General features: G+C 50.5%; 1 protein-coding gene across 1 annotated transcript in view; it reads left to right on the top strand.

The window, feature by feature from the left end:
• Nucleotides 1-165: 165 nt before the first annotated feature.
• Nucleotides 166-14,249, top strand: part of TRIM9 (tripartite motif containing 9) — a 75,995-nt gene continuing 61,911 nt past the window's right edge. Inside the window, exon 1 of the mRNA XM_026056204.1 lies at nucleotides 166-462. Within this exon, the coding sequence (XP_025911989.1) occupies nucleotides 181-462 (282 nt within the window). The 5' untranslated portion in view covers nucleotides 166-180. The remainder of the gene's footprint in view (nucleotides 463-14,249) is intronic.

Below are 14,249 nucleotides of genomic sequence, written 5' to 3'. Positions count from 1 at the left end.
CCGCGCAGCGCCTGCCTGACGTGCCCGCAGTGCCACCGCAGCCTGGGGCTGGACGAGCGCGGCCTGCGCGGCTTCCCGCGCAACCGCCTGCTCGAGGCCGTCATCGACCGCTACCAGCAGGGCAAGGCGGCGGCGCTGCGCTGCCAGCTCTGCGAGAAGGCGCCCAAGGAGGCGGCCGTCATGTGCGAGCAGTGCGACGTCTTCTACTGCGATCCCTGCCGGCTCCGCTGCCACCCGCCGCGCGGGCCGCTGGCCAAGCACCGCCTGGTGCCGCCGGCCCAGGGCCGCGTCAGCCGCCGCCTCAGCCCCCGCAAGATCTCCACCTGCACGGACCACGAGCTGGAGAACCACAGCATGTACTGCGTGCAGTGCAAGAGCCCCGTCTGCTACCAGTGCCTCGAGGAGGGCAAGCACTCCAGCCACGAGGTCAAGGCGCTGGGCGCCATGTGGAAGCTGCACAAGGTGAGCGCCGGCCTCCCGCCGCGGCAGCCGTGGCCTGCAGCCTGGGTGGGGTGAGCACGGGGGCTGGGGGTGCTCCTCGCGCCTCCCCAAAGCGTGCCGGGCCAGGCCGGTGCGGGCCGGTCTCTGTGCAAGCCAGCAAGGAGCTGGCACCGCTTGCCCGAAGAGGCTGTGGAGTCTCCATCCTTGGAGATGTTCAGACCGCATCCGGACACGCTCCTCAACAAGCCGCTCTGCTTGAGCAGGGAGGTTGGGCTAGATGATCTCCAGAGGTCCCTGCCAACCTCAACAGGCGCCTCTGGGGGTTATCTAGTCCACCCTCAACCCTTCTGAGCTCCTGAGCTCGCTGAGGACCGGCCAGGCCCGCGGGGCTGGCCCAGGGCTGCGTGGAGCAGCGGCGCTGCGGAGGAGCTGGGAGAGCGACAGGGAGCGGTGCCGCCGCGAGGAGGGAGGCGTGAAGCCTCCTCCGGGGGATGCAGCGCCAGGGCGCCGTGCAGAAGGAGGGCTGCTGCCGCCTCCTGCACACTGAGTCATTGGGAGGAGGAGGAGGAGGAGGAGGGATGGCAGGCAGGAGGGCCGGCGGGCAGCACCGTCGCTGTGCGTTTCGCTGAATGCTGATCAGCCGCTCTCCGGCGTGCGCTCACGCCGTCCTTGCTGGAGGAGGGGGTCCCCGTGCTGCAGAAGGGGACGCAGCGATTGCCACRGGGTTTAGCTCAGCCGCGTCCACCCCACTGCCCCCCTGCCTGCCCGTGCCGCTAACCCCCCGCTCCTCTCCAAGGGAACTGGGGCAGAAGTGACTTGGACATGGGCTGACAGGGCGCAAGGGGCTGCGCTTCATGCCTTGGATGAACACTGAAATAATTGCCCCCTGCTCCAGCAAATCCACGCCGGCAGGAGCAGGTGGGGAGACCTGTGATRAGGAGGCAGGGAGCTCGGCATGGTGCCCTGCCGAAAGGGGCTCAAATGAATCGCGTYTCAGGGGCATTTCTGTTTGTGCGTGTCGTGCTTTGGCGCTGTGCGTGGCTCCGTGGAGGATGCAGGCCACTGAGYTGCAGCTCTGTGCAATGTCTTGAGTCAGTGGGTGCAGACAGGGACAAGCCATCGCTTGTCACGATGCTCTTATCCCTGCCTTGAGAGTGTCCTGCGTGGCTGCCCGTGCCTCGCACAGCCCCGTTCCTGCACGTGTGATGCAACAGCTGCTGCTGAAGTTGGTGGCAGCTCGCGGCGCGCACAGCATTTGGCACATGCGTCGGGCCGCCGCGGCATACCGCAGCGTGCCTAGCTGCTGACCTACTAACAGAAGCGCGGGGGCTCTTCTTCGCTGACGTGTTAATGTGACATGAGCCATCAGATGCTGTGAGCATCTTCCTCCTGTTGCGAAACCCGGCACGCGTTCTCTGAATTAAAATGTAGGTGTCAGCTCTCCTGCAAGAGCAACCTGTTCTCCGGTGTCCGTTCCTTCTGGACCAGCTCTTGGTGGAGGATGCAGCAGTTCAGTCCAACACAGAGCAGGAGAGGAGCCGCCTCCAGCTCTGTGTTGCTCTCCGGAACGAGGGAATCTGTTGGGTACCTGGGCTTTTCATCAGGTTTGGGCCTGTAACTCTGCTCCAATTAGCACTTGACCTTCCTGCCACGCTTTGATTCAAATCCAGCCAGGCATTTATTTAGAAACATGCATCAGCATCTGGACAGCTTTGTATGCACATACTCAGATAATTAAAGTTCAGTCCTTGTGATCTGAAATAGGGTGGCTTGTTCTTTGATGAGCACTTAGCTTTTCTTTCCAAACACCTTTCCAGGAGGGAATGTTTTATCAGTGCAGTATTTCACTGATCTAGCCAGCAAATATGGAACTGTAATGTTGTTTGAAACGATTATTTTCATGTACGCTCTCTCCTCTTCCTAGGAGTTAGAGCATTAAATTGCACCTGCCTTCAATCATCCTGTGTTTCTGCAGAGAGTCAAAATGTTTTTTTTGATATGACAGTGCAGGGATTTACTGCCAATTCCTGCTAAGTGCTTGTTAGGAAGGGAAGAGAGTCAAATGTGATGTTATTGTATGCTCGAATGAATGATTACATAGCGAGAGCTCGGAAGTGCTCCCTGAGATGCCGTATAACAAAATCAAGGGGAGAGGCGATTCATATTTCAAAGCTTTATCCTAGCTGGGACTGGGCCCTAGGAACCAAACCACCTGTGGATTTGAGCTGGTGAACCTCCTGCAAAGTGTCGGTGTGTCACTTCTTTTATGTCACATCATAGGGCAAGATCCGGCTCAAGGACAGGTCTCTGATGAAAAGCCAAACTTGCCAAAAAGGTAACTGTTCCTGTATGCTGGATCTTTTTGATGTGATCAGTGGTTGTAACGAGCACTTACAGCTCGTAAGAACGGTGGAGTCAGCTCTTGACTTGTCTTCTGTGATTACAACACGACTCCACGCAAAATATTCCTTGTCATCATCTGTACTCTTAATTTTTGACACGAGGAGAATGCAGTTCTTGCTGAAGTCTGTGATGACCTGAGAATGCCTTGATGAGCTGTTGTTCTTGAAAGCTGTATTCATGAGTCAATATGTGATTGCTGGGCCCTAAGCAATCACTGCTAAATGCCGTGTGCTGTGCCTTGGAAAGGAGACCAGAGCGCTCTTCACAGAACTCTTCGGGAACTGACCCGATTTCTGCTTTCCTCTGAAAGAGTGCTGATTGCATGGTTCTTGCAGATGATTATTTCAAAATAGTCTGCACTGAGGCACAATAAAACATGATTCAGGGAGCTAGGATTTCCAAGCTGGACAGAGATAATGAGAAATCCTCTCTTTTGCTATCTTCCGTTCAGGACAGCTGTTAGGAGAGGGGTAGATATTCAGAGAAACACAGAGGAAAATGGGTTTTTAATCTGAATCGTCCCACTTTTATACATGTATTGCAGCTGTCTGGATTTTATCCTGACAAGCTGTAGTGCCACTTGTCATGTCAAAAGCAAGAACACAAGATGGAGCTGAATCATGTATTCTTTGCACATTTGAGTCCCTCTTGCTTTTGCTGGAAAGTGTGTGGTGAGTGTAGGCTCAGCAGCTTGCTAATGATTATATATACGGACAGCCCGGAAGGGACCTCCAGGGTCACACAGTCGAGTCTCCAGCTATTTCTGGCAGCCCTGAAGCCCCATCCATCAACTGATCAAGCTCTGTCTTGAAGCAAAAGTGTTTTACCCTTGCTGATACATACATGTTGGAAAGGTCTCCCAGAAGTTCAAGGCTTCTGATAGGAGCTTTCTTTTCAGCAGGTTTGAAAGCTTTCTGGGTTAGGCACTGGAGAGACCGTGACAGAGGGTGGTTATCCCTGGCTGTCTCTGGTAGGGCGTCAGGTTGTTGCCCATCGCTGTTCTGTCTGGGTACCCTCTATAACAGGGATTCAAGAGCAATGACATCCTTTCGTGACTCTGTAGGGACTGAAAAGGACAGTGATCCTATGGTGAACAGCAGCAGCGCAAGCTTCTGCCCTCCTTTTGGGCAGCAGTGCTGTTTGGACAGTCGAGCAAGGCACTTCCTTTGCTTAGGGATGGATCACGTTTTTCCTTTTCAGAGGCCTATGGGACTCAACCTCTTTTCTTCACCATCATATTTCACTTTTCTTTTTTTTTGACTTAAACCAAGACTCCTGAATGGGGCTGTTGTCTGGTTTGCCACTGAAAATGGAGCAGGTTAGATGACCTGTCATATTCCCCTCRCAGTGAAGCAGAAACAGATCTTGACTCCAGTGAAGATGCATAGGGCTCTCGGTTATACTTTCAGGTGAGGTTTAACTGGGATTGCCCAGGCTGAAAACACAAACTGTCCTCTGATTGCAAATCCCTGCTGCATGTCTGCACGGGTTGTGGTAGAGACCAACCCCGTAAAAGGGAGTTGCACTCTCTGTTGAATCAGCTGTAATGATTGTTAGCAGTCAGTGGCTAATTAGCAGAGGTGTGATCTAGATTTCCACTCATCCAGCCTGTCACTAGCACGGGTGGGATAAGGGGTGCAGGGTGAGCTCTTCTTTTAGAAAACCTATGTGCACCAAGCATAACTTGCAGCTGGCTTGCACATCTGGGGTAAACTAGAGGGTGAAAAGCACTGCTAGTGCCTCTTAGTGTCTGCCGGGGGGATGGTGGGCATCACAGCCAAGGCAGTGAGAAGGAGACGGCATTATTCCCTGGCTCACTTGGCTGGACCTCCTTTATGTTAGCTGCTAGAGAAGCTTTTGTGGGGAATTGCTTTCTCATGGCATGGTGAACATACTGCTGTTAGGTCCATAGGAATTCCTTTAGCCCAAAGGGCTTGTCAGGGATATCCAGGGAGTTGCTACATGACAAAGATCTGTTTGCATTGCAAAGTACAATATTTGCTGCCGAAACAGAAGCAATGAGAATCCTTAATCTTTTCCTCTTGCAAGCAGTGTGCTTTCCCAAGCTTCAGTGCGATTGCCTTCCTGAATCCCAGCACACTTGCTCCATCACCTGCCGTCTGTAGTTGCAGGATCTCTCATGTCCTTCTGCAGCAATGCCAAACAGCATTCCTGATTGCTTCATTCTTCTGCTTTCCGTTGCCAGATCCTGAGAGTTGAAAACAGAAGAAGTCAGAGAAAAGCAAATGTCAGTGAGGTCTGTCTGGGATGTGGAGGCGATGCTGCCTTGCTGTATTAGTCTTGGCCTCTATTTAGAATACAGCTTGCTTTCAGACAGCTTTTGCCCCTGCACTGATCCACAGCTAACAAAATAACAAGCGCCTGTGAATATCCCATTAATCAAAGGCAATTTGGTACAGCAAGTCCTACAAGGCATTCTGGGAGTCCGTGTGTAGCACTGGATGCCAGGAGACGTCCTCTTGGTTATTTGCAAATGAAAATGGGCCCAGGGCCATCTCGTAAGCCAGAGTAAATCAGTGTAGCTTCATCAGTTCCAGTGGGGAGTCCTAAAAGACCCTGGCTTGGGAGGAACATGCTGTGTTGCACCATCTGAGCTCAGGCTCTCCAAAGGCATTTAAGGTCTAAACGTGCAGCCTAGTGTCAGGTGGGATCTGTCTTCCTCCAGTAAGTTCCTGTGTCCCTTAAATATCTAGCCCTTTCCATTCCCCCGCACACAGTTTAGCTTCTTGTCTTCCCCTACTGGAGATTTAAACCGGTGGCAATGTGTCACCCAGGGAGCCCCCTGCTCTCTGCCTCCCCAGGCCAGCTGCCGGGAGAATTAACAACCGGAGCAAACTCTGCACCTGGTGTTAAGTAAATGACATTAGAGTGAGAAAAAAACATTGCTGATTATTTTTTTTTAAGTTTCACAAGATGCGCTGGGAGAGCTAACGATGGTGCAGGATGGATCCTGGTCAGGAATACGTTCTCGAGAGGCTTATGCTGCTGCTGGCTGTGGCGCTTCTTCCCRCTCCTCTGAATTAACCAGGCCCCAAAGTTCAGATTTTTAAAGGGAAAACCTYGCTTGGTGTCACCTTCCAGAACCTGGTCTGCATATTATTACAAAATCCTACTGTGTGTCACCACAATAATATGCGATTATTTTAATAACTATAATTTTATACCTTTAAAGAAAAAAGAAAAAAATTTTAGACCATCTGAGCAGTCTTATGCTTTCTAGGGATTCAGCACATATCACTTGGAGATGTATTCAATGTTTTCCTAAAGTTTGAAGGAATTTTCTAGATTTCTGACTTTGGGGGGACAGCCTGGGTGTCCCGGGGCTGGCCGAAGAAACTCAGCAGAGGCTCAAGTTAAAGATCAGAGCAGAATTTCTCGCTAGAAAGAGTAAGACCAAGCTCATTTTGCAATTTTCTTGAGTCAGCATCTGGTCGTAGCAACCGGTGAGCGCGCCGCGATCCTTGACTGTGAGGAGCGGTGCCAAACTGGGACGCGGCAGATGCGTCATGAGCTAGGCTTGGGCTTGCATTGGATTGCTCAGTTCAGAAACAGCGGAAAGACCTCTGGAAGGGATCTAACAGTTGAGGGATCACTGATCAGCATTAATTGCCTCTTCCCCTTTCCTGATGGATTTAAAACAGGGTCGGAGCTGGATGTTAACGTGGCCTGAGCGCTTGCTGGCGGGAGTGCTGCGGGCTGGAGCCGCGGCTGCCGTGGCCCCGWGGCGAGAGGTCAGATCCGCCGCCGGTTTAAATTAGCTCCACCAAAGCAAACGCGGCAGCGTCGAGTCATTTGAGCGGAAGATGGTGTCTGTGACTTCGAATGCCTCCTACGGGGATGCCAGCCTGCGGGCCCACGCTGGCGCTCGCAGTTTAGGGAGGAGGCCTAAGTGACTAAACCCCTGGGCGATGGGAACTAAAGCGTTTGCGTGAGYTTTGGCAGCATGTCGCATCCCTCAAGCAAAGCGGTCCCCTGCCTTTTCRTTGTCAGACCCTCGCATGTAGTTCCACTTTTCTCTTTTCCCCTGGCTGGTCCTTCTGGGTTTACGGAGTCAGTTCCCTTCTCCCGGCATGGTTCCCTGCGGCAGGATGGTTTAGGGTGCGTAAATTAATGAAGGTGCACGGTTATGTTTGCATAGTGCGTCCGTAGCGTCGCTTGTTGAGGCCTTTGCTGTGGGTTTTGGGACTACAGCCGCTTTCCACCTGCAGCTCCTGGGGTCCTCTCTGAAATCCCTCTGTCCTCCCCCATAACGAATATTCCTTGGTTCAAGAGGAGTTAATAAAGATGATGTTAGATGCCACTGTGCACGGTCCGGGGGCATTTTCATGCTCGGCGCGACAAGGGCATTTACAGGCTTCCCTTGCCCCTGAAGCGGAGCAAGCGCGGCAGCGGCCCCGGCGAGCTGGGCGAGCTCCCCGCCGGAGCAGATGGCCAGCACGCACTCTGGCCGCCCTTCTGCAGTCCTGGTGACACGTGTTAGCTCAGCAAATGCACTCTTCCAACTTCACCACCTTCCTCCCCCTCTCTTTACCCCTCGACCTTTGCACATATCAGCTGTAGGCGATGAAAAGAGCTGCTGTTCTTGGCCCAGCACGTGGGCTGTCCGTTCATTAGCTGTCCGGGGTTTTGTGCCCCTTCCTGCTAGCTGGGACTTCCCTACGCCAGTGGGCTTTCCGTGTGGGAATGATCCTGCTCCCCGCAGAGGCAGGCTCAGAGGGCTGGTTTTGGCTGCGTGCCRTCGTTTGGAAAGCCTCACTCTCCTGTCGTGTTCCTCTGACTTTATGCCGTGGTCTCTCCACTGAAACACAGAAAGCTGGGAGAACGGAGGGTGGTCGGGCGAGTGTTTCTTACCAGACCTGCTTATTGATTTCGAGAGCCGGAGGTCCTGCTCTGGGGTCAGAGCCGCTGTTTCCTCACTGCCGCTCCCGGCARCGCTGTGCTGCGTTATCGCAAAGTGCCCGGTGATTCAGCCCAAAGCCGGGACGGAGTGGGAGAGGGCTGGCAAGTGTGGCTGCTGCTGTTTGTATTGCGCTGGGGAAGGGAGAACTGGCAGTGTTTCTCTGAGGATGCTGGAAAGAGAAGGGGTGGGCTTGGGGCTGTGACCAGAGGTCAGGTTTCCCCACTCTGCTGAGGACTTGCTTTGTGGTCCTGGATAAAAAACTTGCATAGCATCCCTTCCTGTCCTTCTTCTCTGCTTTAGACTGCCCTAGCTGTCCCAAGCTGTCTCTTAATAAGTGTATGTTTAGCACTTCCCACTTTATCAGCTCCRGCAGCCTGATCATTGCCTAATATAAGTTAATAACCAGGTACCTCCTGCTAAATATTGAAATACGCTGAGGACTTCCAACAATGCAGAGGGCACCGTAGCTGTCAGTGCTGGGTGAAATCCCATCAGGAACATAATGAGAGCATCAGCTCTCCAGCCTCGCTCCCTGGGAAAGCACTTATGTACAAGCTTAGCTTTAAATTGAAGTCACAGAGATTTAAGGGCATGACTTAAATGCTTTCTTGAGTTGAGGCATCGGGAATGGTAAATTGGTGAGAGCCCTCGATATGCAAACAGCATCGGATTAGCTCCGTGCTGTATAAGGACTTGAATTGTCCCTTGGCTCAGAATGACAGATCACACTGTCTTTCCTGGGAACACAGCGCTCTTTCTTTGGCAAGGTGCAAGATGGAAGTGTTAAACAAGCCTCAAGACTTTCACAGCAAAGCTAGTTAAGGCTTCATCTTACTCTCTGAGGAAGCAGTCAAAATGTCCCTCTGATTGTCCCAAAATGTATTTTATTGCTGTCCCTTTGTGGTTTAGCTGACTGCCTCTTAATGCCACTTTTAATCTACAGCCAACTCTCTGTGAGATCCTTTTCTAGGCAGGGCAGCAGCAGTTCAAGTCATGCCGTTGCATAAAACCAGCTCAGCACTCTGCAAAGAAGGCGGCACTCAGCTCTGCAGTTCAGAAGTGGCAGAGTTGTCCCGTATCCATCCTTTAGCAACACTTCTTCCATCCTGACGCTGGAAACGAGGACCTGCATGGGTGTTAGGTCTGTGCCGTGATCAGCCCACAGCTCTGTGATTCAGAGCAAGTGCGTAGATACGGTTTCTCATCTATGAGATTATTTCTCACCCTCCTCCAGAGCACAGCAGTTAAAACCCGTTATTGGCTGGAAAATCGTATACTCGTGAAGAGTTTTGTTTTGCATGTCATCTTGAATTTTGCCCTCTGGCCACTCAGTGGGATGGAGGCAAGCTGAGCACTGCACCTTCCCCTTGCTCTGCTAATGGCAGATGACAGCGCAGATCGAGGGCGGGGGCAAGAGGGTTGTTTGATCATATTGATTGCATGTATTGTGCTGTGTTTCTGGAGCTGTGAGCCAGATGACTGATCAGTCGATACATCTGTGATTTAGGCAATGGTTAGGCTCTCTGTTGATCTCCCGTTGTGGTGCCAGGCTGGTGAATGGTGAAGGACACTTCTTGCAAGCAGCTCTGAGGAAGGTCCCTCCTTCATGTCTAGCTGGCAGGCGACTTGCCCACATCTCCCCTCGACATGCACTGGGCAGACCCAGCGCATCCCAAGTTGAGCAGAAGCCTGTTGCAGCTGTTTTCCAGCTCCTGTTGCTGTGCCCCAGGGCTGGTGGGCCCRAGGAGTGGTCCTTTGAGTTGAGAGCTGTAGGTACATCCCAGAGGAAGGCCACCATACTACTGGGCCATGGGGATGTGTCTTGTCATCGCATGATGCCTATGGAGGAATGCATCGGCTGCAGGGGAGAAAGATGAGAGGAGGAGAGCTGAGATAGGAGCCCACCCCATGTTATCATCTGCTTTCTCCTTTCCCACCTTGCAGCTGCAGGACTTCAGCAGTTGGAGGAGAGCCAGGAAAAGTGGAGTGTGATTTGGTAGGGTAAGTTTGACTCCTTTCCTAACTGCCCTCAGGAGAAATATGCCTCTTTCCTCTAGTTCTGAAGGCAATTTAGGGAGCTCTAACTGGGACTAAAACTCTGCTTGGACCCTCTTGAACTAGAGAGTCATGTTATGATTTGGGCAGGTGAGCTGGTTCCAGTATTCATCAAACGGCTTCAAATTTCTGGCTGCCTTGGAAAGAGGACAATTTCTATGAGAACCCATGTACATGGCTTTTGTTTTGAATCAGCCCTATTTCTGCTCGGGCAGATGTTTGGTTCAGCTGTCGTGCAGTTCTTGTGTAGTGAGCAAGAGCACAGTGAAATACAACAGGAAAAAGAACAAGCGAGCCATGTCTTCTCGGTGATATTCTGGGACTTGCATTAGTAGGCTATCCTGGAAAAAATGTCAAAGCTCAGGGAGCTGCAATGATATTTCATGCACTGCTTTAGCTGGCTTTTAGCTCATGTTTTACAGGTTTGATTTCTAGTGTTTTGTAGTTGTCTAAGTGCTACAGCTGCACGGTAAATCTTTACTGGAGTAGGCAGTGTCRGGAAGCTAAGTGTGGCTGCTTTCGGGGTCTCAGGAAGCACTGGAAATGAAGTAGTGAGATCATATTTTATAAGCAAGTGCTCTTTATCCCAGTCTCCTGCCATATTTCTTAGCTGGAGTAAATTGACATAAATTCATCGACTTAAGTGTCTTACTCCCTTAGTGTGGTCTGTTCCCTATGACCCCTCTCAAAAAAAAAAAAAAAGGCGTGGGGGAACAGCCCGCTTAAAGCATTAGTGATGTGTGAATTAGTGGAATACCTGATGTAATTACATGATGTTTCTTCTGCTGCATCGTTCTGGATGGGGAATGTGGGACACTTTTATGGGGCTGTTTCAGTTCTCGGGCTTGTTTGCGRCTCTGCAGAGGCAATGTCAGGAGAATGACACTGCGCAAGGTAATTTGTGGCAATTAGCGCAGGTTGTCTTCCTGCAGGAGCACGTGCGCTAAGCGTTTGGCGTCTCGGTTCATTTTGTGATGCGACAAGAGGAAAGTCGGGGCAATAATTTATGTCATGACTACACATGGTCGAATAAAGGACCTTTCCTGCCATATGCCACAAGTCTGGCTTCAATAAAGCCGTAAATTGCTGGAATCGCCGTGAGTCATGGCAAGTCCGAGAGTCTTGGGTTCTACAAAACCAGTCCTTGGCCCCAGAGGGATTCGGGAGGGAGGGGCAGTTTTGCAGTTTGAAGTCAGCCAGATGGGTCTGGAAACGCAAAATGTGCAGAACTTACAAGTCCTAAGATACAGCTACGGCCTTGTGTGGGTCATGCCAATCTAATGCCATTGACCTCAGTGATTTCTCCTGCCTCCATTCGGTGCGCGTGATGAGAATTGACAGAAACCCAACGATTAACCTACATAGCCTTGGAAAACCAGAGGCGTTTTTTGTTTGCCCAGCTTGACCATGTGGCACCTAGCTGGCATGTGAAGCATGATATGAACCTCATCGTGATTCTCCCCGAGTCCCTGCACATGCGCTCTCCTCTGCAGTAGTGAAGTTAGTTGCCTTGAGAAACACTGTTTGGTAGATTATAAGCCAAGATGTCCACAGTCAAAAGTGTCAGTCATATCTGAGACTTTTCTTCGTCACCTCATTGAGTATACAGGATGCTGTTAGCTGATCGTTACTCAATAAGCTCTGTGCTGTCGGTAGCACACATCCAAGTGCTTCATCATCCCCCCAGTCCTGCAAAGGTTCCTTAGTTTTCTTCCATTAATTGRGTGAAAATTCCCTACTGCGAAGAGCAATTATATTGTCAAATGAAAGGAAAGGTGCTAGCCAGAAAATAAGTGAGTTGAGCTCATATTTAATCAAGAAGCTGGGATTAGAAGGATGGGATGCTGGAGCATTTCCTCGTTCAGCGTGCGGACTGGTGGTTTCCAGCAGAGATCACCAAGGTTATCTGAAGGTTGCCAGGCAGTGTGATTTATTCAGAATTGTCTTCAGGTAGACAAGCTATTCATGGAATAATTCTGTTCTGGTGAATGTGTCTTTCACCCGTTTGTAAATTATAAACAGCAAAATAAGTGAGATCTGAAAAGGCGGCATTCAAGGAGTAGAGTTTATATTTACGCAGTCACCATGTGCTGAGCTGTTCCAGAAATTGCTTCCATCGCAGCAGGGTTTGTGTTTCACGGTGCCTTCCCTCTGAAATCCCTTTCCTGTACCCAAGAAAAAACGTCCACTGTACTTAAATGTGCCCCAAAATACATTTGATTTAAATTAAGTATAATGAAGCTTATAGGACCAACGTCATCAACTGGTGAAAACTTGTATTGCAGTGTTGAAATCAATGGAGCTGTGCTGATTGAAGTTGTCTAAGGCTCCACTGTAATGTATGAGCTATTAATAAATATGTGCTTACCAGGGATTTGGAGCGGAGTTATGTGCCTAATGACTGTCTCTATGAAAAGCTTTTAACCTCAGCAAAATGTTTACAAAATCAATTTTTATTRTATTGCTGTCATTTTATTTAAATAGACAGTTTACTTGGTTTGGGGTCTCYGAGTTGATTTGCAGTTATGATCTGAAGGAGCCAAGAGATCTCTGAATATAAGTAATGTCACAGATGTGTGTTGAGAGTGTAATTTAAGGCCAGATTCTGCCATCTTCATTCAGGCAAAGTGGTCCCTGCCATCGGGAATAACCGTATTAACCTGAAGCAATTTACTCCTTCAGGGTAAGGTTGGTGGAATTTGACGCTGAAAATTTATATGCAATTGGTAGGTAATTTTTGTAACAGTTTATGTAACAATTTATTGCATTTACAATTTTGTGTGTGCATAAATACATTAATCTACCTCTTTGTTACTGAGAGTATTTTAAAAGTAGATAGCTTCAGTGACTGCATAACTCTGCAGTAAAGTACTGATATTTATTCCAAGACAGAGTTGATATATATGAATATTTTTAATGTACGTGTTCAGAGTGACAGATAATAGTTTATAGCCTATAATTAAATACCAGTAACATCCCTGGCCCTAGACAAGGCAGGATACAGTCAGTCTTTTCGCAGAAGATGATATAATCCAAGCGTGACAGGCAGAGAAAAGGACTGGGGGGCAGAAGGGCTGCATTGTTGTGCTGCTGTGAGGGGGTTTCGGCCCCGGCTCTGTGCAGCGCTTTCACACGCTCGTGTGCTTTTCTGAGCAGGGCTTTAGTCATGCGTGCTTAAGTTGGAGCAAATGCTTGAGTTGCGCTGCTTTAGGTGCCTTGCAGAACTGACTTTTATTTTGGGACTGTTACACTAGGCATCGCGAAGTACGTTCCTCCTCCCACGGTTYGTCCTTTGACACTCAAATGCCACTTCAGTGGCTTTGCCTGGTGAAAGTGCCCGTGACGGCTCGGAGCCTGCAGCACCGTTTGCTCCCGGAACCGCTGCCTCACTCAGCACGTGCATTTTGCGGCTGCTTTATTGGGAGCCTTGCAAGCCCCCTCCCRGTGCTCGAGAGGAGGAATGGAAGGACAGGCGTGGGTGAGCTCTGCTAATGAGCTGATTTTCCCCTGTGGCCTTGAAATTGGTTATAAGTTTAAATAAAAATACAGTTAAGAGGCAAAAATCTTCAAGGATCAAAGCTGCAACCTAATTGCATGCTTTGGGATTTCTCTTTGGGGCTTCAGGAGCTTTGCTGGGTATTTGACCATTCAAAATCCTTGTGCACCTAAGTTGCAACTGGGAGCTCGGGGGCTGCGGAGTCGGCTGGCCCCACAGCAGCACCGCGGTTCATCATGAACCCGGGAGAGATGCGTTTTCCCCAGACTTCCCCCTCTTAAGAAACAGGCCCTGGCATTTTCCTTCCATAATTTACTGCCTAGCTTTGCAAARTGTCTTTGAAAAAAAAACAGATTTAACATTCTGGTATTGCATTAGAAACCCTTGTTTCCCCCCTGTGACATTTGTGTTCAGAGCCTTCGACCTTTATTGCTCCCGAGCTGTTGCGAGCAGCAGCCGCAGCCTCTTCATGGTCCTAGTGCTTCGGAACCCGCAGTGCTGGGGGTGAACACGAGTGCGCGTGCTGGGACGTGCAGCTGGATGGTGCAGAGGGGACGAAGCATGCAGGGCGACGCTGGGACAAGCCCAAGCTCATTCTGGGCATGYGAATTCTGGAACCAGAGAGCTGTGGCAGGGACACCCCAGCTGCCTGGATGTGAGCTAATTAAGAGCAGGGGTAACGAGCTCAGGCAGAGCACTGGGCTAATCCTGCTAGACTAGGTCTGTTCCTAAGCTTGAACCTCTGTTGGGTTATGCAGGATGGATGCCCCAGCTCAGACGTCTGTAGGAGTCTGCATACTGCTSTTTGCACCACGTGAATGTCCCTAATGAAGCCGTGCTGGTCAGTGGGCAAGGAAAGGTCTGTGCTCCCTGCTGCTCTGACTTGCTTCATAGGCATTACGGCAGAAATCCTGGAGGAGGACAGGGATGTAA

The sequence above is a fragment of the Apteryx rowi genome, unplaced genomic scaffold, assembly GCF_003343035.1.
Source record: "Apteryx rowi isolate R43461 unplaced genomic scaffold, aptRow1 scaffold_13, whole genome shotgun sequence".
NCBI lineage: Eukaryota > Metazoa > Chordata > Aves > Apterygiformes > Apterygidae > Apteryx > Apteryx rowi.
Note: the sequence above shows the minus strand (reverse complement) of the source record. Positions and strands in the feature narration are given on the sequence as shown.